Here is a 24,377-nt window from a genome sequence, read left to right on the forward strand (position 1 = left end):
TTTTTAAAATAGTTTTTCAATTCACAGTCTATAAATTGGGCTGCTAAATATCTTCCTTTATTATTCTTTGCAGATATTGTATAAATCCAAAGGGGAAGAAATTATTCACAAGTACCACCTCCCTCCTGATGTGCCCCAGTTCATCCAGGCTAGAGTTAATGCCTACAACATCAGTGATGTGAGTACATTTTGAATTTCAACACCGTGAAACTCTCCACTGACGGTATCACTTTTATTGCCTTTGTGATGTTAAATTTTTTGGTGCCATTATCAGCTTTCCAGGAATGAGATAAAAACCAACATCTCCCTTAACAGCCTTGGAATTTTAATAGTCTGGCCAGACTGATTAAAAAACAACCAGCCAGGCTGTTTTCTCCAGTTCCTTTGGAGTACAAAGGCTGAGTTTGAAGCTAACAGGAAGAAATTTCTGAAGGTTCAGTCAAATGAAAAAGTGTTTTGCATAAGAAAGATCAAAAATGCCACTGATAGGGTTGTTCTAAATAAAAAGTGTAAAAATGCTTGTGGAATTCATTATTATCTTTGTAGCAGATTTATTTATTGTAATAGAACTGTAGTTTGTGTACAGGTTAACATTTTTTCCTTGAGAGTACATGGACAAAAATGGGTCTTTTAATTCCTGTAATAAAATTTCCTATAATAAGAACATGAGCTTAAACTCTTTATTAGAATTGCTATTCCTGACACTGCAAACTCTTCCCTTTTTTCCCTCCAAGGCTAACTACAAAGCAGACTGGAAGAAAACCCTTGCCAAAGGCTATGATCTGAAACCAGATGCCATTCCAATTATTGCTGCTAAAGCTTCTCGGAATATTGCAAGTGATGTAAGTAGGATTTACATCCAGTGGAACACATACCTCTCTTTATTTTATTATTTATTATTATTTACCTGTGCTCGAGACCTGTATCCCTGCTTTAGCAAAAGGTTACAAGCGACTCTTCATTCCTCTCAAACATCCCCAGTTGAATATTGGGATATTGGATTGTTTGGTGAGGCTGTTCAGTAATTTATTGTTATGACAGTCTTAATTGAAGACTGAATGTCCCTGGGAGTTGCAAGCCTACATCAATGACAATGGTGAGGGAGGGCTTGTAGCTGCAGGTGTGGGTTAAGATATGTACCAGGTGTCAAGACAAGCTGAAAAATCCAATAATCCTCTTCATTTTTGACCTAAATAATCCTGTGCTGTTGTAAAAACCAGTTGTGAGGTTCTAGAATGAACTGCAGCATTAATACTTTGAAACTCAGTGTTCTAAACATCCAGAGTGTGTTTGCCCAAGTGGGTAAAGCTGTTTTTCCTTTGTCTCTAGTACAAGTACAAGGAATCCTACGAGAAAGACAAAGGCAAACAGGTTGGGTACCGGAGCCTGCAGGATGATCCCAAACTTGTTCACTACATGAACGTGGCCAAAATCCAGTCAGATCGGGAATACAAGAAGGATTATGAAGTCACCAAGACCAAATATCACGCTCCTCTGGATATGTTCAGTGTGACAGCTGCCAAGAAGGCCCAGGAAGTGGTGACAAACACTGGCTATAAGCAGCCAATTCACAATTACACCCTCCTGCCTGATGCTGTGAACCTGGAGCTCTCCAAAAATGTGATGCAGCTTCAGAGTGATGTATGTCATCAAGAATCAGCTCCATTTTCAATTCTCATCATGACTTTGGGATATCATTAATGTTTTAAGGCTAAAAAATTAATTTATATAATTCAATATATATTATATTGGATTAACACTAGGTTGGGATGTAAGTGACTGGTCTGGAGCCATCTATTTTCCAAACATTATCCAAATTATGTGCAGCTATTAAGTTCTAGGAAACTTACCTAGCAAGTAACAACTTTTTTTATATCTCTCCATATTTGGCATATTCCCAGAAAATGGGCCTGTTTTACTAACTGATGTATTTTTGTAGTAAGATTTTAATTACTGTGATTTTATTTAAATACTGACTCTATCATACTTAAATTTTAGTTAAACCTAAATTGCCTCTCAAAAATGAATGTCCAGGTGAAGTTTTAAGGCTTTACCTGTTTTATGTGTAGACACACTCATTTTTTTTGCCTCACTGTGTTTTTCTTGGGTTTTTTTTAAAAAGAATCTGTACAAATCTGACTTCAATAACTGGCTGAGAGGAGTTGGCTGGGTCCCAATTCAGTCACTGGATGTAGAAAAGGCCAAGAAAGCCACGGAGATTCTCAGTGAGAAGAAATACCGCCAGCATCCCGACCAGCTCAAGTTCTCCATCCCCATGGATGCCATGGAACAAGTGCTGGCAAAGCAAAATGCCAAGACCATGAACAAGGTGGGAAGTTGTTGAGTTGACCCAAAGTTTGGGTCTTTGTCTCACACAGTTGTGGGGCATGGTGCATTCCCACTGGAATTATTAACATTTCCAGTGGGTGTGGTAGTTCCTTGGTTAAGACTGGCACTAAGAGGTCACTCTGACTGCTTATAATTAAGGCAGTTTCATTTTCTGTTTCTAAAGATTAAAGATTCCTTTTCCAGATTTATAGTGCTTTGACAAAGCTGTTTCTTTAGGACATATTCACAATAAGTGAAGTGCAGAAAACCTGGATTTCTGTTAGTTTTGTACAAGTTTCCTGGAAAGTGGAGTTCTTTACACCTGTCTCTACTTATCCAGGACACCACTGATCCTTATTCCTTGTTTTCCATGGAAAGAATGTCTGTGAAGATAAATTCTGCTTCCCATTAATGCAGGGAAGAAGAAACTTCCAGTTTCAATATTTGTTAATTATCAAAACATACTTTGCAAATTTCTTACAATTCTAAAGAAAGGAGGAAGATACTGTTGCTCCTCAGCAGCTCTGTGAAGGTTATTTCTGGTGCTAATAATATTTCTAGGAAATACTCTTTATTGCAAACGAGCAGAACAAAAGCAAACTCTTATTTTATGAGCTCAGTACCTTTTCAATGCTCACAATTCCTTTGTAATTGCAGAGGCTGTACACAGATAAGTGGAACAAAGAGAAGACCAGCATTCATGTGATGCCAGACACCCCAGAAATCCTGCAGTGCAAAGTGAACCAGATGACCATGAGTGATGTGAGTTGCTGTGCTCACCGTGGGCCTCCGGTGCCTCACTGTCATTTTAATGCCTTGTTTGAAAATGTTTAACTTCAGAGTTCTGCCTTCATGACACCTGTTCTCTTTCACATCTGAACTTAGAAACTTTACAAAGCTGGATGGGAGGAGGACAAGAAGAAGGGTTATGACTTGCAGCCAGATGCAATTCCAATAAAAGCAGCCAAGAGCTCCAGGGACATCGCCAGTGATGTGAGTCTGGTTGTGTGATACCATTCCATGACTTTTATTTAAATTAAATTACTAAACCTGAGATCTTGTGATCTGTTTTTTCAGTGATAAAACAGAGCATAATGCTGCATTTTTTAATTGAGGTTTTTGCTGTTCTTTCTCTTTCCTCTCTCAGTATAAATACAAACTGGCCTATGAGAAGGCCAAAGGGAAGCACATCGGCTTCCGCAGCCTGGAGGATGACCCCAAGCTGGTGCACTTCATGCAGGTGGCCAAGATGCAATCTGACAGGGAGTACAAAAAGGGTTATGAGAAGGCCAAGACCAACTTCCACACTCCAGTTGACATGGTCAGCGTGGTGGCAGCCAAGAAAGCTCAGGAAGTGGCTACAAATGCAAACTACAAGAACTTAATCCACACCTACAACGTCCTGCCAGATGCTATGAGCATTGAGTTGGCCAAAAACATGATGCAGTTACAAAGTGATGTAAGTAAGAGGTTCTTCAGTATCTGCATTGTGTAGAAAGATGCTTAGTTTATGAAAAAACACTGTAAGATAAATAGTATTATTTTGTTAGTGGAATTAGGTCAGGTGTCTATGAAAATGTAGTAAATTATACAAGTTTTTCAACAATTACAGCAGTTTTATTTTTTCTAGACTCTGAAATATTTCTTTATTGAATTTGAGCTTAGAAATATGCAATTTTATGAATATTTACTCCATTAGGTTCTTCAGGAGCAATAGTTATGTGCAGACATAAAAGTTTCACTTTTCCTTAATATATTTTATCTTGTACTTCCAAATTTATGAACTATTTTATGCTTCATATTGTTTTTGATCTACTTTCTGCCTGCAGAATCAATACAAAGCAGAGTATGATGAAACTATGAAGGGTGTTGGGTGGCTCCCACTGGGCTCCCTGGAAGCTGAGAAGAACAAAAAAGCCATGGAAATTGTGAGTGAGAAGAAATATCGCCAACATCCAGACAAGTTGAAGTACTCTGTTCCTATGGATTCCATGAACATGGTCTTGGCTTTAAATAATGCCAAAATCATGGATGAGGTAAGAAAGTGCTCATCAGAATTCATTTCAGCTTGCAGAAATGGGCAACAACCTACATCTGATTTAATAGTCAACCCTATTGTAGGCAGAGCTTTAGAAAATGTGATTTTATTTTGTAGCTAATGAATGTGCTTTAAGTGCTAAAATAAAAAGATAAATGTTGCTCTGGTGGTAGCAACACATCATTGTCAAGGCAGTTTGGATTTCAAGTGGAAAATAGTATTTTAATTTTTTTTATTTAATAATAACAACAGATATTGAGATCTCTATTTTATTTTTATCCTTCCAGCACAAGTACAAACAAGCCTGGGAAGAAGACAAAAAGAAAATTCACATCACCCCAGATATTCCACAGATTGTTTTAGCAAAAGCAAATGCATTCAATTTAAGTGAAGTGAGTATTGTTTGTAGGGCCGTGACCTTGCTCTTATTTTTTGATTAGGAATAAGTGAGATGAGAGCATGCAAAAGTCTCACCTTGCTAACCAGTAGTAATTTTACAAACCCTATCGATTTTGCTTTTCCCTGCTTCAGTTCTCAAAATTAGATACCCAGAATTGCCAAGAAAAAGCCATGTTTATAGTCAGGTTGTGAAGTGTTCATGCAAACCCTTAAAATTTAACAGTTGCTAACAAAATACAGTAGACTTCGAGTACTGTTCATGTTTGTTAATGTATTTATTATTTTATTATTGATTATTTTATTTCCCCATGCACAAGGTTCTGTACAGGGTTCAAAATGAAGGTAGCACCTGTTTTTTTTTGGTAAAGGATGACATTATGGTCTGGTTTTGGTAAACAATTGTTAAATCTGCATATGCTAAATAAAGTATTGCTTGTAGTTATGCACATCTGCAATGTGGGCAGAAATAGACATTTTTATCTCTTTATTTTTTAAGATGACATCGATATAGGTGTAACTTTTCAACAATATTTGTGCATGTGGAAAACACGTAAATTTTTTTTAAAAGATGTTTCTTTTTCCTTTTGCAGAAAATGTACAGATCTTCATTTGAAGAAACCAGGAAGAAAGGATATGATCTCAGGGCTGATGCTATTCCTGTCAAAGCTGCCAAAGCTTCGAGGGATATTGCCAGTGATGTAAGTTCTTGGGAGAAAAAATGGGCAGGGACAGCTTCTATCCCAGGGTACTCCAACTGGTCTTGGTCACTTCCAGGGATCCAGGGACAGCCCCAGCTTCTCTGGGCACCCTGTGCCAGGGCCTCAGCACCCTCATAAGGAAGAATTTTTTCCTTAATTTTAAATCTAAAAGAATCAAAGTCTCTGTTTCTGCTCTCTTCCAGTATAAATACAAAATAGGGTATGAAAAAGACAAAGGGAAACTCGTTGGCTTCCGCAGCCTCCAGGATGATCCCAAACTCGTCCATTGCATGCAAGTGGCCAAGATGCAGTCAGACAGGGAGTACAAGAAGGCCTATGAGGCGAGCAAGACTCATTACCAGACACCTTCTGATGCCCTCAGCGTGGTGGCAGCCAAGGAGGCCCAGGACCGTGTCACTAACACCAACTACAAACGCCTGATCCACCAGTACATGCTCCTGCCAGATGCAATGAGTCTGGAACTGTACAGAAACATGAATCAGATCCAAAGTGATGTAAGTTTTCTTCTTGTGACTTTTATTTTCACTTTGTGGCTGCAGTTTGGAAAGGATAGGATTATTTTTCATGAGCTGTCTTCTTTTTGTGGCTTTTGTTTTTCCATCACAGCCGTGTTTTGGAAAGAATTAATTTATTCTGTATGAGCTGTTTGTACATTGTCAACTTTGCATTTGTGTCCCGTTTGGCAGAATGAGTACAAGCAGGATTACAAGGAGTGGTTCAGGGGGATTGGTTGGAGTCCCATTGGTTCTCTGGACGTGGAGAAATCAAAGAAAGCCACAGAGATTGCGAGCGATCGGAAGTACCGCCAGCACCCCAGCATGTTCCGCTTCACCAAACAGAACGATGCCATGGACCTGGTCCTTGCCAAGCAGAATGCAAATATCATGAACAAAGTGAGTATTGAGGGGAAAAGCCAGGCAGGAATTCACATCTCATCCATTCCAATAACCATGCTGTAAATCTCTGTCACACCTTTATGTGGCAGTGTTCCCCTGGGAAAAACAATTGTCACAGGCTCCTCTTTTTTAATCTTTTTTTCTCAATGAAACAGCACTGCTTAAAGAAATCTTTTCTCATTTTTCTCCAGCCTCTATTCATCCCATTCTTACATAGAAATGACTGGTCCTGAAAATCTTGATAGTTTTGTTTCATTAGAAGCAAGACTGGATAATAATTCAGCTGATTTTGGATAAGATCATTAATTCATAAAATAAATCTGAGTCAGCACCTTCACCTTTTTACTCATCCGTATCCAAATGGAAAGGTGAAAACCCTGGAAGAACCATCTTTTGTCATTTATATTATTAACACATGTGATGTAACTTTCTGTCCATAGCATGCTTATACTGAAGCCTGGGAGAAGGATAAAACTCAGGTCCATGTGATGCCAGACACACCAGATATTCTACAGGCCAAACAGAACAAGACAAACTACAGTCAGGTAGAGTATTTTGATACATCTTATCAACATTTAAAATTAATATTTACTGGAGATTTAAGAACACAGGCAAGGATTTCATGTGGGTAATATTTTCAGAGTTAAATAAATACGAGCTTCAGGCTAGCAAACTAACAGACTTAATTGCATTATAATGTGTGGAAAATATAAGTCCTGCTTTTGAAGTCTGAAAGTGCATAGTCCATACTCTATGCTTTGCAAAGAATTCAGTCATGTTAAAAATTCCTTACAATAAAATTACAAGTTAATTGTGTATATTTTTAACCTAACCTATGGGAAAAAGCAGATGCAGTGATTCCAGATTTTCTCTCAGCTTTCGGGTGGGAGAAAGTGATGATTGTGCCAGTAGAAAACACTCAGGTTTTGCTTTGCATCATTGCTCAGAGACAAATCTTTGACTTAAGAATGCCTGTACTTAAAATCAACTGTGGACAAACTGACTTGACTGTTAAAAGGCTTCATGAAAACCTTATTAAAATTTTGTCAAAAAGTGTTCAGTTATCTCAGATGTATGTGTTTCAAATTCTCCAAATATGTTTCAAATTAAGATAAGCTATAGCAGGAAGCTGCTGAATAGTCAAAAACTATTTGGTCCCTGTCCTAAGCTTTGGAAGACCAGCATTTCTTGTTTATCAGTTTCCTATTTCTCAGTTCCCATTCTAGCAGCCCTGCTCTCATAACTGAAGCCTGTGAGGCGATCAGAATTTGGATCATTACTGTATCTAAATAGTAGGTGACACACATACTACTGGTTTTAATTAATATTTTTTTCAATTTTAGAAACTCTACAAGCTTGGCTGGGAGGAAATGATAAAGAAAGGCTATGACCTCACACCTGAAGCCATGTCAGTGAAAGCTGCCAAAGCTTCAAGGGACATTGCAAGTGATGTAAGCAGCATTTTAACTCAATGTGACATGCACTGACCTAGTTGTTACAATCTACAGAGTCGCAGTAAATTGAGATACGCCTCTCTGCTACGGTGTGGCTTGGAGTCAAAACTCCTTCCTGAGCTGTTTTTGTCCAGTTTAACAAGGGTTAATGGCATCTTAACACATCCAAAGTTTGGTCCATTCATGGTTGGTCATAAAAAGGGAGGAGTTTTCTGCTCTTTGGGCTGCTTCATTTTCAGAGTTGCAGCAAATTTGGTCCAATTAGATGAGCCCAGTGCCTATCCAGAGAAACTCTCATTACAACTCTGAAACCAACGTGGTGGCACATGGACTGCTGTTACCATAACTTGATACAAATTCAAGTCCTGTATTTATTTTATTTTTATGGATAGATAATTTATTAATTCTCTATATTATAAAGAAGAGATTTTATTCATCATTGGGAAATGTTTCTTGTGCTAAAGTATCTTTGTATTTCATAATTTTTCATTGTTGATGATGTTATTCATCAAAATATTTCAGTGTGTCAGTATTAGGGAGTTTTGAGTCGGATGGCACTGGAGACTATCCCTATTGCCACGCTCTCTCCCTTTTCAAGGACTCTTTCTTTCCCAGGGAGAGCATTCACTGACACCAGTTTCACTGCTAAAACTTTACATGAGTGCCCATAACAAGTTGCTTATTTATAGAATCATAGAATGACAAAATGGTTTGGGTTGGAAGGGACATTAAGGATTATTCAGTTCCACCCTTTCTGTGGGCAGGGCCACACTCCACTATCCTAGGTTGCTCCATGCCCCACCCAACCGGGCCTTGGACACTTCCAGGGGTAATTTCATGAGGAGCATTAAGATGAGGGAATACATTGGTGTTTTGTCACTTACATGTTTGTCACTGTGGTTTGAGTGGTGCCACCTTTGCCATTGCAGTTCAAGTACAAAGAAGGATACCGCAAGCAGCAGGGACATCACATCGGATTCCGCAGCCTGCAGGATGACCCCAAGATGTTGTGGTCCATGCAAGTAGCTAAAATGCAGAGTGAGAGGGAGTACAAGAAAGACTTTGAAAAGTGGAAGACCAAGTTTAATATGCCTGTGGATATGCTGGGTTTCCTTCTGGCCAAGAAGTGTCAGGAGCTGGTCAGTGATGTGGACTACAAACACATACTGCACCGCTGGACTTGTCTGCCGGACCAGGTCGATGTCATCGAGGCAAAGAGGGTCAACGAGCTGCAGAGTGATGTAAGCTCCCTTGGGGTTTAATCCACTTATTTCCATGTAAAATAATTACTGCTGATTGGAAAGTATCTTTGATGACTCACTTTGGATATCAGTATTGATCAGATTGGAGCTAAACTGCCAGTTAGACTTTTCATAGGGTTTAATCAATGAACAGTGATAATAATCTGCAATGGTTTTGATTTTCACCCTTAACAGAACCTGTATAAGTCAGATCTACAGTGGCTCAGAGGCATTGGATGGAGTCCTTTGGGATCTCTGGAAGCTGAAAAGAACAAGAAAGCTTCTGAAATACTGAGTGACAAGAAGTACAGGCAGCACCCAGACACAATTAAGTTCACAAGTATCCCAGATGCCATGGATGTTGTTTTGGCAAAATCTAATGCCAAAAATAGGAGTGATGTAAGTTGTCTCTAGAGACAGAACGTGGGATTCAATAAATGAATATGTTAATATACATTTTTTAAAGGATCTCTGGTTCAGAACATGCATTTGAAATACCCAGATAGCAGGTGTTTATAGTCAGGCCCTCACTGCTCTTTGTGCCTTGTTCAGAAGATGAAGATCTTGAGCGCTAATAATTTACTCAGTTTAACTGCAAATAAGACCTTTAGAAAGCAGTATGTAAATATATTGTTTTAATGCTGTTTCCATGTCATTACATGGATGTAAAGAAGAAAAAAAGGTTGTATTTCAGTAAGAAGTCATTGTATTTGATTTTACTATCCTATTTTGTTTACACCCCTAATTTTGCTTAGTATATCTTTTCTTTGCTAATTTAGAGAAAAGATGAACTGAAATTATTGCTGTGCAGATGAATCTTGGATCAGACCAGGTTTTTGTTTGTGTCTCTTTCAGATACTCTACAGGGAAGCTTGGAACAAGGACAAGACTAAGGTTCACATCATGCCTGATACTCCTGAAATTTTGTTGGCTAAATCAAACTTGATAAACACAAGTGATGTAAGTTTGCATTTGAAACTGGGTATAGAGAATCACAGGGTTGTATTACTCACCTCAACAGAAAGCTCTGGGAATAATTCAGATTAATGTATTTGCTAAAAGGAAATTTCGATCTTCAATGAAATAATCAGAAAACATTTAAATTGTTATTTTAAAATATTTTATAAACAAGGGTACAAAATACCTGTCATCGATAGCAAGGTATGGAATTTAGTTTAATTAAGTAAACTGTGTTTGGAAACCCATGCTTTCTTTTCAATAGTCAGAGGTGGAAGGTTGTAGCATTGAAAAACTCTCTAGAGAGTTTTATCTCCATTAATTCCTTTGAATCCTTCTCTAACAGAAACGTTACAAGGTAGGATATGAAGAGCTGAAGAAGAAAGGCTATGATCTCCCTCCTGATGCCATCCCCCTCCAAGCAGCCAAGGCATCCCGAGACATAGCCAGTGAGGTGGGTCTGCAGAGGGAAAATCAGAGTGGGGCACAGAGGGGGCATATAATCTTGGAGAAAAGTAGTTTCTATATAATAGGGGGAGATATGTAATATTTTGACACTGTTGTGTTGTTGCCCACCTTAAAGATTGTACAATTCTTAATAGTGTAAAACTAATTAAATTAAATATAATAATATAAAGAAGATAGTATATAACTATGAAGAATCCCATAATATCTCCTGGATGTTATAACAAATGCTAAAAACTTTGGGAAAAAACAGGAGCAAACAGATTCAAAATGATTAGCTACTATGTTAACAACAGAGTAAAAGAAATGGCAGCTTGGAATGAGGTGTTAATTGTTTTTTTCTATGTTCAATTAGTACAAATACAAAACCGCATACAGAAAGCAGCTGGGCCACCACATTGGGGCCAGGAACATTGAGGATGACCCCAAGATGATGTGGTCAATGCATGTGGCCAAGATCCAGAGTGACAGGGAGTACAAGAAGGACTTTGAGAAGTCCAAGACAAGGTTCAGCAGCCCTGTGGACATGCTGGGAGTGGTGTTGGCCAAGAAATGCCAGGAGCTGGTCAGTGATGCCGATTACCGGCACCCTCTGCACCGCTGGACGTGCCTGCCAGATCAGAATGATGTTGTCCATGCCAAGACAGTGTATGACCTGCAGAGTGATGTGAGTTGTTCCTTATTGGCTGAGTGACAGCCTTGGGTTGTCTGTCCTGTGTTCTGTTCTAGTTTTGAAGGAGAGGTCTGTGTGTCAGGGGAAGGGCAATGGAGTCAAGTTTTTTCTTTTGGAGAGCCAGCAGTTGGGAAAGACAAATGCTGAAGGCAGGGGAGAGCCTCAGGGGATGGGTCCCAATACTGAATGGGTGGCTGGTGGGTTTACCCAGTGGAGGATTTTCCATTAAGCTGAGTTTCCCACGGTAGGCAATGAGGTTGCTTGGAGTGAGGAGGTTGATGAGCTGGTTTCTTCCTTTCCTGTCCTTCCAGAATGTGTACAAGTCTGACCTGCAGTGGCTGAGGGGCATTGGCTGGTCCCCAATTGGATCACTGGATGTTGAGAAGAACAAGAGGGCGAGTGAGATCCTGAGTGACAAGAAGTATCGTCAGCACCCAGACACCATCAAATTCACCAGCCTTCCTGACTCGATGCCCATGGTGCTGGCAAAGCACAACTCCAAAATCATGGACCAAGTGAGATTTCCTTGAGTTTGCATTCTGAAGGCAATGAGCACCTTCCTTTCTCGGGATGTTATTCTATGTCCTTCCATGGCCTGGGTTCTTCAAGGGGAATGCATGTTCTTGCCTCAGGGATTTGTGTTCCTTGTTTGAGATAAAACACTCTTTTTTTGTTTTTGGAGCAGTGGAGCAGTAATGGGGTGCAATGTGGAAAAGGGTGCAGCATTAGAAAGGGTTGGGGAAAGGTCAGGAGTTCCTGGCTCAGTGCAAAGTAGAGACCTCTTGCTTTGTTTCATGGAGCTAATGTTCTTGTTGAATTTGTTTCCTTAAACCTGCATGCTCTTGTTTCCTGTTGTTTCCCAGCGCTCGTACATCTCAGCCTGGGAGAAGGACAAAACCAGCATTCACATCATGCCAGACACCCCTGGGATCCTGCTGGCCCAGCAGAACAAAGTGAACTTCAGTGAGGTGGGTGGTTGTTGGTGGTGCAGTGTGTGTCCCTGGGTGCTGCCGTCCCTGGGCAGCAGCGTTGTCTGAGAGCCTGGTGGTGTCTGTTGCAGAAACTGTACAAGCAGGCGATGGAGGAGGAGAAGAAGAAGGGCTACGACATGCGGGCAGATGCCATTCCCATCAAGTCTGCCAAAGCTTCCCGGGACATCGCCAGTGATGTGAGTGCACAGCAGCCCTGGTGGCTGTCACATGGGTGCTACGTGCTGGCAGTTGAACCCAGGGTTTGCAACTGAGCCAAATGGAGGCAATAAATCCATTACCTGTCTCTACCCTTCAGTTGTCCATCAAAGTTTTTGTTCACACTGTCCACCTGTAGCTGTCCCTGCAAGTTATGGATGTCCACTGTTGCAAGGGAAGGTCTAGGTCATGTGGAAGAGTAACTGTGGGAATTGGGTGATGGCTATAGCTCAAAGCAGGGTCCAGCCTGGGCTTATGAGAACAACAGCCTGGAGTTCTGAGGTATTTAGGCTGCTCTCAGCACTAATGCCCGTCTGCACGGCCCTAACTCTGCAACTGCACAGTTGAGCTGTGCATGAGGAAAGACAACCCAAACCAAGCTTTCATTTAAAAATTAAAGCTGTATAAAAAAACCCAGTTTTTTGTATTCTTAGCTATTAATACAAAAGTGCATTGCTGTATGTGTTTGCTGTCTTTATTTAATCTTCCCAGAAGTCTCTATGGAGTTACATTTTATTCCCTATGTAGTTTCAGTAAGAGTTGATTTGGCCATTGTGTGTGAAGATCAGTAAAGGATTCTTTATGTAGGGGGTATTGAACTTCAGGACTTTGGTATAGCTTTTATGATTTAGAGACTTTTCTTCCTCTCAGTTACTGACCAGTAGCTCTAAATATATAGGCCAGGGAGAGTCTTAGAAAATGTGAATTTTATCAGAAGGATATTCCATGGATTCTTTTCTAGCTGTACACTGTAGGTCATCAACTGAACGCTTTCGCAGTCTAAACTCTCTGTGGTTTCAGCTGATAAATTGGCTGGAGGTGATGCCACAGGGGTTGCTAGGAATGTGAAAAAAAGTAAAATAATACTCACTGCATATTGTTTTTTCCTGCAGTACAAGTACAAGGAAGGGTATCGCAAACAGCTGGGCCACCACATTGGGGCCAGGAACATTGAGGATGACCCCAAGATGATGTGGTCAATGCATGTGGCCAAGATCCAGAGTGACAGAGAGTACAAGAAGGACTTTGAGAAGTTCAAGACAAGGTTCAGCAGCCCCGTTGACATGCTGGGAGTGGTGTTGGCCAAGAAGTGCCAGGAGCTGGTCAGTGATGCCGATTACCGGCACCCTCTGCACCGCTGGACGTGCCTGCCGGACCAGAATGATGTTGTCCATGCCAAGACAGTGTACGACCTGCAGAGTGATGTGAGTTGTTCCTTATTGTCTGAGTGACGGCCTTGGGTTGTCTCTCCTGTGTTCTTTTTACTGCTGGAGGAGGGGTCTGTGTGTCAGGGGAAGGGCAACAGATTGAAATCCTCGTTTTCTGGAGAACCAAGGATTGGTAAGTCCTGGGTGCAGATGAAAATGGTATGAAGAGCCCTAGCAGATGGGTACAGCCACTGAATGGGTGGCTGATTGGTTTACCCAGTGGAGCATGTTCCATTAAGCTGTTTCCCATGGTAGGAGATGAGGTTGCTTGGAGTGAGGAGGTTGCTGAGTTGTTTGTGTCCTTTCCTGTCCTTCCAGAACGTGTACAAGTCTGACCTGCAGTGGCTGAGGGGCATTGGCTGGTCCCCAATTGGATCACTGGATGCTGAGAAGAACAAGAGGGCAAGCGAGATCCTGAGTGACAAGAAGTATCGTCAGCACCCAGACACCATCAAATTCACCAGCCTTCCTGACTCAATGCCCATGGTGCTGGCAAAGCACAACTCCAAAATCATGGACCAAGTGAGATTTCTTTGAGTTTGCATCTTGAAAGAAGTGAACACCTTCCTTTCCCTGGATGTTATTCTATGTCCTTCCATGGCCTGGGTTCTTCAAGGGGAATGCATGTTCTTGCCTCAGGGATTTGTGTTCCTTTTTTGAGATAAAACTCTCTTTTGGAGCTGTAATGAGGTACAGTGTGGAAAAGAAAAGGTTGAAGCATTAGAACAGTTTTGGGAAAGCAAAGGTGTTACTGGGTCAGTGTGAAGTAGAGGCCCCTCCCTTTGGTTTGTGGACCTGATTTGCTCCTTGAAATTGTTTCCCTAAACCTGTGTGTTCTTGTTTCCTCTTGTCCTCCTTTCCCAGCGCTCATACATCTCAGCCTGGGAGAAGGACAAAACCAGCATTCACATCATGCCAGACACCCCTGGGATCCTGCTGGCCCAGCAGAACAAAGTGAACTTCAGTGAGGTGGGTGGTTGTTGGTGGTGCAGTGTGTGTCCCTGGGTGCTGCTGTGTCCAGGCAGCAGCGTTGTCTGAGAGCCTGGTGTTGTCTGTTGCAGAAACTGTACAAGCAGGCGATGGAGGAGGAGAAGAAGAAGGGCTACGACATGCGGGCAGATGCCATTCCCATCAAGTCTGCCAAAGCTTCTCGGGACATCGCCAGTGATGTGAGTGCACAGCAGCCTTTGTGGCACACAATGGGGCTGACTCTTATCTCACTTTAAAGTCTCTGTGACTTCAGGTCTGTGTTTTCTGGAGGAGGTGCTGCAGGGGTCTTGGCCACATAAAAAGCCCAAAACTAACACTCAGTGAACATTTTTTTGTCCATAGTACAAGTACAAGGAAGGATATCGCAAACAGCTGGGCCACCACATTGGGGCCAGGAACATTGAGGATGACCCCAAGATGATGTGGTCAATGCATGTGGCCAAGATCCAGAGTGACAGGGAGTACAAGAAGGACTTTGAGAAGTTCAAGACAAGGTTCAGCAGCCCTGTGGACATGCTGGGAGTGGTGTTGGCCAAGAAATGCCAGGAGCTGGTCAGTGATGCTGATTACCGGCACCCTCTGCACCGCTGGACGTGCCTGCCAGACCAGAACGATGTTGTCCATGCCAAGACAGTGTACGACCTACAGAGTGATGTGAGTTGTTCTTTTCTGGCTGTGTTGCAACCCCAAGTCTCTCTTGTCTTCTGTTCCTCTGCTGGAAGAGGTCCTTGTGGGGATAATAATTCTTGGCTGATTCTGAGGGACTAAGATTGTGTTGTGGCACATCTTGACATGAACACTCAGTGGTGATGTTTGTGTGGGGTCATGCTTCATGGCCACAGAAGAATCCTTTCTTGCCATGAACATTTTATGAGGAGAGTTGTGGCTGAGACCTTCAGTACAATAAGGAAGGGGAAGGGCGGCAGGGTAAAATATTTGCCTTTGGAGGACCAAGAGTTGCAGGTCCAGGTACATGGTAAAAGGGTCTTGGGTGATGTAACACACCTCATATGCCACTGCCACCTATAGAATGTCAAATGGAGAAGGTCTTTGCTGGGTATACTGAGTAGATGGAGAGGGAGGATGGTGATTTCTTTGACAGGTACCTGTGCTGTTGCAGGAGTGGGGAGCCAGGTGTGGGGAACTGATCTTCATGGGAGTCCCAGTCCTGGTGTCCAGTGGGTTTACCCTGGGAAATGTGTTCCATTTGGTGGAGCGTACTGTGGTAGGAGATGAGGTTGCTTGGAGTGACAAGATTGCTGAGCTGTTTGTGTCATTTCCTGTCCTTCCAGAACGTGTACAAGTCTGACCTGCAGTGGCTGAGGGGCATTGGCTGGTCCCCAATTGGATCGCTGGATGCTGAGAAGAACAAGAGGGCGAGCGAGATCCTGAGTGACAAGAAGTATCGTCAGCACCCAGACACCATCAAATTCACCAGCCTTCCTGACTCAATGCCCATGGTGCTGGCAAAGCACAACTCCAAAATCATGGACCAAGTGAGATTTCTTTGAGTTTGCATTCTGAAGGCAATGAGGATATTCCTTTCTCAGAATGTTATTCTATGTCCTTCCATGGCCTGGGTTCTTCAAGGGGAATGCATGTTCTTGCCTCAGGGATTTGTGTTCCTTGTTTGAGATAAAACACTCTTTTTTTGTGTTTGGAGCAGTGGAGCAGTAATGGGGTGCAATGTGGAAAAAGGTGCAGCATTAGAAAGGGTTGGGGAAAGGGCAGGAGTTTCTGGCTCAGTGCAAAGTAGAGATCTCTTGCTTTGTTTCACGGAGCTAATGTTCTTGTTGAGTTTGTTTCCCTAAACCTGTATGTTCTTGTTTCCTGTTGTTTCCCAGCGCTCGTACATCTCAGCCTGGGAGAAGGACAAAACCAGCATTCACATCATGCCAGACACCCCTGGGATCCTGCTGGCCCAGCAGAACAAAGTGAACTTCAGTGAGGTGGGTGGTTCTTGGGGGTGCAGTGTGTGTCCCTGGGTGCTGCTGTGTCCAGGCAGCAGCGTTGTCTGAGAGCCTGGTGGTGTCTGTTGCAGAAACTGTACAAGCAGGCAATGGAGGAGGAGAAGAAGAAGGGCTACGACATGCGGGCAGATGCCATTCCCATCAAGTCTGCCAAAGCTTCCCGGGACATCGCCAGTGATGTGAGTGCACAGCAGCCCTGGTGGCACACAATGGGCTGAGTCTTTTTTTTCTTTAAAATCTCACTGGCTTCAGCTGCTCTATTTTCTGAAATTCTTGACACAGGGGCTGCGGGGGTCATATAAAAAGCCCAAAGCTTACACTCAGTGAACATTTTTTTGTCCATAGTACAAGTACAAGGAAGGATATCGCAAACAGCTGGGCCACCACATTGGGGCCAGGAACATCGAGGACGACCCCAAGATGATGTGGTCAATGCATGTGGCCAAGATCCAGAGTGACAGGGAGTACAAGAAAGCCTTTGAGAAGTCCAAAACACACTTCAGCAGCCCTGTGGACATGCTGGGAATTGTGTTGGCCAAGAAATGCCAGGAGCTGGTCAGTGATGCTGATTACCGGCACCCTCTGCACCGCTGGACGTGCCTGCCGGACCAGAACGATGTTGTCCATGCCAAGACAGTGTATGACCTGCAGAGTGATGTGAGTTGTTCTTTTCTGGCTGTGTCACAGCCTTGCATTGTCTATTCTTTTTGAGGAGGTCTTTGTGGCGTGGGAAGGTCAAGGGAATTAAAATCCTTTTTTTTCTGGAGAACCAAGAGTTTGCAGAGGCAGGAAATTGTGCAGCTGAAAATGGTGTGAAGAGTCTTAGGATATGATATAAAAGGCTCCTCCAATGTCTCTGCCAGATGCAGTTTGAGAAATGGTGTAGGTCTTTGCTGGCAATACTAAGAAGGTATAGCGAGAAGAATTGTGGACTGCTTGATAGCTTCTTGTGATATTGCAGGGGCAGGCAGACAGTTTTTGGGAGCTGAGCTTATCCAGAGTCACTTTTGTGGCACAGGCTGGTGGGTTGACCCAGTTGAACATGTTCCCTTAAGCTGAGTTTCTCATGGTAGGAGATGAGGTCACTTGGAGTGAGGAGGTTGCTGAGCTGTTTTTGTCCTTTCCTGTCCTTCCAGAACGTGTACAAGTCTGACCTGCAGTGGCTGAGGGGCATTGGCTGGTCCCCAATTGGATCATTGGATGTTGAGAAGAACAAGAGGGCGAGCGAGATCCTGAGTGACAAGAAGTATCGTCAGCACCCAGACACCATCAAATTCACCAGCCTTCCTGACTCGATGCCCATGGTGCTGGCAAAGCACAACTCCAAAATCATGGACCATGTGAGATTTCCTTGAGTTTGCATCTTGAAGGCAATGAGCACCTTCCTTTCTCGGGATGTTATTCTATGTCCTTCCAAGGCCCAGGTTGTGCAAGGGCCAAAAAATCCCACTTGCCTCAGGGATTTGTATTCCTTGTTTGAGATTAAATTTTTGTTTGCGTGGTTGGAGCAGTAATGGGGTACAGTGTGGAAAAGAAACAGTTGAAGCATTAGAAAGGTTTGGGGAAAGGTCGGGAGTTCCTGGGTCAGTTCAAAGTAGAGGCCTCTTGCTTTGTTTCATGGAGCTAATGTTCTTGTTGAATTTGTTTCCCTAAATCTGTGTGTTCTTGTTTCCTGTTGTTTCCCAGCGCTCGTACATCTCAGCCTGGGAGAAGGACAAAACCAGCATTCACATCATGCCAGACACCCCTGGGATCCTGCTGGCCCAGCAGAACAAAGTGAACTTCAGTGAGGTGGGTGGTTGTTGGTGGTGCAGTGTGTGTCCCTGGGTGCTGCCGTCCCTGGGCAGCAGCGTTGTCTGAGAGCCTGGTGGTGTCTGTTGCAGAAACTGTACAAGCAGGCGATGGAGGAGGAGAAGAAGAAGGGCTACGACATGCGGGCAGATGCCATTCCCATCAAGTCTGCCAAAGCTTCCCGGGACATCGCCAGTGATGTGAGTGCACAGCAGCCCTTGTGGCACACAATGGGGCTGAATCCTTTCTTTCTTTAAAATCTCTGTGGCTTCAGCTGTTTTCTAGAGGCAGTGCTGCAGGGGCTGCTGGGGTTATATAAAAACCCTAATCTAGAACTCAGTGAACATTTTTTTGTCCATAGTACAAGTACAAGGAAGGATATCGCAAACAGCTGGGCCACCACATTGGGGCCAGGAACATCGAGGATGACCCCAAGATGATGTGGTCAATGCACGTGGCCAAGATCCAGAGTGACAGGGAGTATAAGAAGGACTTTGAGAAGTTCAAGACAAGGTTCAGCAGCCCTGTGGACATGCTGGGAGTGGTGTTGGCCAAGAAATGCCAGGAGCTGGTCAGTGATGCTGATTACCGGCACTACCTCCATGAATGGACTTGTCTGCCAGATCAGAACGATGTGATCCATGCCAAGCAAGCCTACGAGCTCCAGAGTGATGTGAGTACTTGCTTATAAGCTCTGGACTACTGTAATCGTTGTAAATCCTTGGAATATAAGGAATATTTGTTGCTCTCATATAGTATTTTTTCACTTTGTATTTTTTTCCCCTGTTCCAAGCAAGGCCATTATATTTTGAGGAGTGAAGGAATCTGTATGTCAGAGCATTATGAAGCTTTATGTACAGCCAAACAGCAGAATGAGCTCCATATCATCCTTCATTATAGGGAGTTTGAATATATTTAAGTGCTGATTAACATATAAAGGAGAAATTTTTAACTGCTGCCCTTATATTTTGTAACAGAACTGCTACAAGTCTGACCTTGAGTGGCTGCGGGGCATTGGCTGGGTCCCAATTGGTTCCTTGGAAGTTGAGAAAGCCAAGAAGGCGGGGGAGATCCTGAGTGACAAAATTTACCGCCAGCATCCGGACACCATCAAGTTCACCAGCATCCCAGATTCTCTCCCAATGGTGTTGGCCAAGCAGAATGCAGACACCATGAACAAGGTGAGTCTGGATTTGATCAGGTAGCTCACCTACAGTCTCAGTCTAAACCCCTGAGACAGGACTAGGACCGCAGACCTGTGCCTGTGCTGTGAGATTTCAGCACTGTAAGGCTTTAAAAGTGTATGTTCAATTTTTGGTAATCAATGGGAAACTTGTTTTCATCAAGAGGTGATTTAATAATATCTTCCTTGAGTATTGCCAACTTAATTTGTCAAAATTATCAATTTCTCCAAATTCTCTGCTGTGTTTCTCCTGCAGCGTTTGTACACTGAGGCCTGGGATAAAGACAAGACACAAATCCACATCATGCCTGACACCCCTGAAATCACACTGGCAAGAGAGAACAAGAAGAACTACAGTCTGGTGAGTGTGGGAGCTCTCCAAATGTAGCTGCTCTGTGTCATGGCTGGATCAGGAATGTTCTGGGAAACCTTCTAGAGATGACACTGTCAGTTTCCTTAAGTAACTCCCAGATTCATCAAAAAAATTGTGACTTTAAAAATATTGTTTGTATATTTGTAGTAGTGCATATATAGAACAGTGACCACTAGTAAGAAGAAATTCCGTAAATTCCACACAAGTTGTGTGTTTCCACTGAATTTTGGGGAGTAATTTTTGCCATTGTGCATAATGTTGGGAAGGCAAAAATTAATACCAGAAAGGTAATTACCAACATAATTCTGAAAAGGTGTGATGCCAGTATTCAACATTATTTTAGGCAAACAAGTTCACATCAGTAAGCCATATCAGTGGTTTTAAAAAGTAAGTTTTACTCCCTTTGTATAGAAGAAAAGTTTAGCTCTAAATTGTAGTCAATGTTACATTATTTAAAATGGTAAAATAAAAATTAATTAAGAAATGTATTTAGCAAAGGTCTTCCTTTGACATGAATTTGTATCAGCTACTGATCTGAGGTTTTGAGTTAAAGGTAGATAAAACTGGGTGTAATAAATCTAAACACAATTATTAGATCTACTTCCAAGCAATTTGTTTTGCATAGAATATAACATATGGAACTTACATGAGTCCCATTGTTTAATTCTTCCTCTAGAAACAATACAGACAAGCCATGGAAGATTCAAAGAAGAAAGGCTATGATTTGAGAGCTGATGCCATCCCCATCCAAGCAGCCAAAGCATCCAGGCAAATTGCCAGTGATGTAAGAATCTAACTTTTTGTTTCTTTCTATGTTGGCATCTCTCCTCTGCAACCTGAAAATTATCAGCTGGATCCTGTAAAAGGCACTGCAGTTAAACTGTGACCTTAAGTAATAGATTTTTGCAAGCAAATTATCATGTGTGTTTAAAAAAATAAATGTTGATAATTATGAGAACAATATAATGCTGCTTTCATGTTAGCTCATAACCCTATATGTGTAGATAAGTATTTACAGTATGCCTATCATAATATGTAATAAGGATTAAATGCATTTAGTAAGACCAGGATTATTTCTCACTAATATTAGTAAAGCAATTTCTTCAAAAAGGAAAATGATAAAAAAATTTCTGTTTAGGGTTTTAACTCAAATAGCAAAAAACTTTGGTCCTAGAATATTATTAGCATGAGGATTGATTTGACTGGGGCTTTTTTTAATAGTAGGTTATAGATAGGTTTGGAAAGGTTACTGTTAGAAGTATTTAATATGAGTAACTGATATTTATAGGTGATACAGAAATGTAATATTTTGTTTTGTGTTTCAGTACAAGTACAAGGAAGGGTATCGGAAGCAGCTGGGCCACCACATTGGGGCCAGGAACATTGAGGATGACCCCAAGATGATGTGGTCAATGCACGTGGCCAAGATCCAGAGTGACAGGGAGTACAAGAAGGACTTTGAGAAGTCCAAGACAAGGTTCAGCAGCCCCGTGGACATGCTGGGAATTGTGTTGGCCAAGAAGTGCCAGCAGCTGGTGAGCGACGCCGACTACCGGCACTACCTGCACCAGTGGATCTGTCTGCCTGACCAGAACGATGTGATCCATGCCAAGCAAGCCTACGAGCTCCAGAGTGATGTGAGTTCTTTGACATTGAAGTTTTGCTGAGGAATGACTTTATTTTACATAATTGTATCAGGCCATCTGTTCTGCTGTGGTAGAACCAACATTTTGAGATTTGTTTTTAAATTTTGGGACTGATTGAAACTGAGCTCTCCAACAGGATGTGTTAACTAATTGATGCTTCAATGAAATCCTATAACTCCAGAATTGCTGTCTATCATTTACCCCATTCTGTGAAACTTGGATAATGGTTTCACCCTTAATGCAGTGGAAATGCACTTGTTTTTTCTATATTTTATCTTGTGCTTTGAATTTATTTAAATTAATTGTTAAGTTGATAGTGAGGTTACTTATTGGTGAACTATCCACCATGTAATTTGCATTATTGTTGTTGATAGAATAACCTGTGTGGCTGATTTTTTTCTATTTTTTCACAGAACTGCTACAAATCTGACCTGGAATGGCTGCGGGGCATTGGCTGGGTCCCAATTGGTTCCTTGGAAGTTGAGAAAGCCAAGAGAGCAGGGGAGATCCTGAGTGACAAAATTTACCGCCAGCATCCGGACACCATCAAGTTCACCAGTGTCACGGATTCCCTGGAGATGGTGTTGGCCAAGCAGAACGCAGACACCATGAACAAGGTGAGTCCTGATCCCTCTGGGTGACACATCAGAGGTGTCTGCCTCAGCCCTGGAGACAGGACAGGGAATGATCTGAGCACAAGCAATAATCATTGGTTTATTACTTCTCCTTAATCAATGTGGTGTTTTTTAAGTGTTACATTTCAACAACACAATCCTCCTTTTGTTAATACCATCTCTTCCTAATTACCTAACAGATTATCGATGTCACATTTCCTATATTTTCATTTGGTGTGGTCTATGTTTTCCTTGATTATTTAAATCTTAATTTTGAATGCCCTATCAATCTCTTCCTGTTTTTGAATGCCCTATCAATCTCTTCCTGATTTCCTTTTTAGCGTTTGTACACGGAAGCTTGGAATAAAGACAAGACCTCCATTCATGTCATGCCTGACACCCCCGAAATCCTGCTGGCCAAACAGAACCGAGTGAACTACAGTGAGGTGAGTGCAGCTGAAATCTGAGACAATTAACTTGTACTTCTGACAAGTATGCTTTTGTCATCCCTGACTTTTAGTTAATGGTAAAATATTGTCAGGTTGTTTATTTTCACAAATGGTCTGAAACCAGAGTTGTTCCAGAAATTGAACTCCTGCATATCTAATTGGGCTATTCAAATATAGTATCCCCTATAAATTAGAAATTATTTATACAGCAAGGTGTGGAAATAATTTTTTAGTTTTTGCTTTGCTTTCCCTAAATGATTTCCATTTTCCAAGCATCTACAATAAAATTACAGAGTCTTGGAAATCTGCAGTTTTTCATTTTCTAGTGAATGTAGAGCTGGGCTGAAGATGTTTAAGTTGCCTGAAAATCAACAATATTGTTTAGGAACTTGAATAGTTTTATTAATCAGATGTACTTAACTGAAATGCTATTTTGTTTTTGAAATTCAATTGTCAATTTTTTTCTCACAGAAAATGTACAAACTGGCCTTGGAGGAGTCAAAGAAGAAAGGCTATGATTTGCGTTTTGATGCCATTCCCATTCAGTCTGCCAAAGCCTCCAGGGAGATTGCCAGTGAGGTGAGCAGGCTTTGTTCTCATTTCTCTGTGGATTTGGTAATGGAAAAGAATCAGAATGCTTGCTACTTCATACTTCATAGAATAGATAATATTGAAATATATTTTCCTAGTGATTCTTTATAATTATTCCACTACATTGCCTTTAGTGCATGGAAGAAAGGGGAAGCCAGCATTTTTATAATGAGGAATATATCACTGTAATAAATAAATATAATGATGTGAAGGTTATTAATATGCCCCCTGAACTACTTCTGTTGATGTCCATGGATATTCAAGAAGCATGATCAAAAAGGTGTATGAACCAATGGTAGAGTTTGTCAGGTTAATTACTGATTCAAACAATATTTCTGTTCAAGTGTCATAATGAAATTCAAGATGTTTGAACATAAAATCAGGGATAAAGTACACAATGACTATGATAGCTTGTGCTTCTGATAAGGCAGCATCACTTGAGATGGAGGATAACAGATTTTTATGCTCCTTGTTTGCTCTCAAGATATTTCAACTTTTTTATTCGGAGCAAATCATATTGTCTTGATCGAGGAGTTTTGTGAAAAGTTTGTTAATATTTACAATTTAATCTTAATAGTAAAACGATTTGAAAAACCAAGCTTGTCAGAATGTGACATTGCATGTTTACTTGATTGAAAGTGTGTTATAGTTATCTGAAAGTCTTAGATAATTATATCTAATAAAAAGGCTTCTTATGTGAAAATTAATCCCAAAGTAGAAAGACTTATATAATATTTTTATCTTTACAAAATAATGAGTATGTTAAACTGTTAGAACTGTTTATTAATTTGTCAATACACAAAGTAATTTTAAATCTTTTCTGTTTCAGTACAAGTACAAGGAAGGGTATCGGAAGCAGCTGGGCCACCACATTGGGGCCAGGAACATCGAGGATGACCCCAAGATGATGTGGTCAATGCATGTGGCCAAGATCCAGAGTGACAGGGAGTACAAGAAGGACTTTGAGAAGTCCAAGACAAGGTTCAGCAGCCCCGTGGACATGCTGGGAATTGTGTTGGCCAAGAAGTGCCAGCAGCTGGTGAGCGATGCCGACTACCGGCACTACCTGCACCAGTGGATCTGTCTGCCTGACCAGAACGATGTGATCCACGCCAAGCAAGCCTACGAGCTCCAGAGTGATGTGAGTTCTCTGACATTGAAGTTTTGCTGAGGAATGTATTTGATATTCTATGCAATTGTATCAG

At 41.7% G+C, this 24,377-nt stretch overlaps 1 protein-coding gene across 1 annotated transcript in view; it reads left to right on the forward strand.

Annotated features, from left to right (window-relative positions):
- The window catches only part of NEB (nebulin), a 99,021-nt gene that overhangs the window by 11,940 nt on the left and 62,704 nt on the right, over window positions 1-24,377 (forward strand). The window contains exons 17-59 of the mRNA XM_084209455.1: window positions 74-178; window positions 735-842; window positions 1,330-1,641; window positions 2,123-2,329; window positions 2,986-3,090; window positions 3,214-3,321; window positions 3,476-3,787; window positions 4,158-4,364; window positions 4,654-4,758; window positions 5,356-5,463; window positions 5,667-5,978; window positions 6,171-6,377; window positions 6,821-6,925; window positions 7,724-7,831; window positions 8,764-9,075; window positions 9,271-9,474; window positions 9,931-10,035; window positions 10,379-10,486; window positions 10,853-11,164; window positions 11,482-11,685; window positions 12,034-12,138; window positions 12,231-12,338; window positions 13,251-13,562; window positions 13,884-14,087; window positions 14,430-14,534; window positions 14,627-14,734; window positions 14,898-15,209; window positions 15,848-16,051; window positions 16,400-16,504; window positions 16,597-16,704; window positions 16,871-17,182; window positions 17,662-17,865; window positions 18,212-18,316; window positions 18,409-18,516; window positions 18,678-18,989; window positions 19,294-19,497; window positions 19,756-19,860; window positions 20,549-20,656; window positions 21,198-21,509; window positions 21,932-22,135; window positions 22,474-22,578; window positions 23,053-23,160; window positions 24,002-24,313. Coding sequence (XP_084065581.1) covers window positions 74-178; window positions 735-842; window positions 1,330-1,641; window positions 2,123-2,329; window positions 2,986-3,090; window positions 3,214-3,321; window positions 3,476-3,787; window positions 4,158-4,364; window positions 4,654-4,758; window positions 5,356-5,463; window positions 5,667-5,978; window positions 6,171-6,377; window positions 6,821-6,925; window positions 7,724-7,831; window positions 8,764-9,075; window positions 9,271-9,474; window positions 9,931-10,035; window positions 10,379-10,486; window positions 10,853-11,164; window positions 11,482-11,685; window positions 12,034-12,138; window positions 12,231-12,338; window positions 13,251-13,562; window positions 13,884-14,087; window positions 14,430-14,534; window positions 14,627-14,734; window positions 14,898-15,209; window positions 15,848-16,051; window positions 16,400-16,504; window positions 16,597-16,704; window positions 16,871-17,182; window positions 17,662-17,865; window positions 18,212-18,316; window positions 18,409-18,516; window positions 18,678-18,989; window positions 19,294-19,497; window positions 19,756-19,860; window positions 20,549-20,656; window positions 21,198-21,509; window positions 21,932-22,135; window positions 22,474-22,578; window positions 23,053-23,160; window positions 24,002-24,313 — 7,824 coding nt within the window. The remainder of the gene's footprint in view (window positions 1-73; window positions 179-734; window positions 843-1,329; window positions 1,642-2,122; window positions 2,330-2,985; window positions 3,091-3,213; window positions 3,322-3,475; window positions 3,788-4,157; window positions 4,365-4,653; window positions 4,759-5,355; window positions 5,464-5,666; window positions 5,979-6,170; window positions 6,378-6,820; window positions 6,926-7,723; window positions 7,832-8,763; window positions 9,076-9,270; window positions 9,475-9,930; window positions 10,036-10,378; window positions 10,487-10,852; window positions 11,165-11,481; window positions 11,686-12,033; window positions 12,139-12,230; window positions 12,339-13,250; window positions 13,563-13,883; window positions 14,088-14,429; window positions 14,535-14,626; window positions 14,735-14,897; window positions 15,210-15,847; window positions 16,052-16,399; window positions 16,505-16,596; window positions 16,705-16,870; window positions 17,183-17,661; window positions 17,866-18,211; window positions 18,317-18,408; window positions 18,517-18,677; window positions 18,990-19,293; window positions 19,498-19,755; window positions 19,861-20,548; window positions 20,657-21,197; window positions 21,510-21,931; window positions 22,136-22,473; window positions 22,579-23,052; window positions 23,161-24,001; window positions 24,314-24,377) is intronic.

This window comes from Fringilla coelebs (assembly GCF_963513975.1).
Source record: "Fringilla coelebs genome assembly, chromosome: 7".
Classification (NCBI taxonomy): Eukaryota; Metazoa; Chordata; class Aves; order Passeriformes; family Fringillidae; genus Fringilla; species Fringilla coelebs.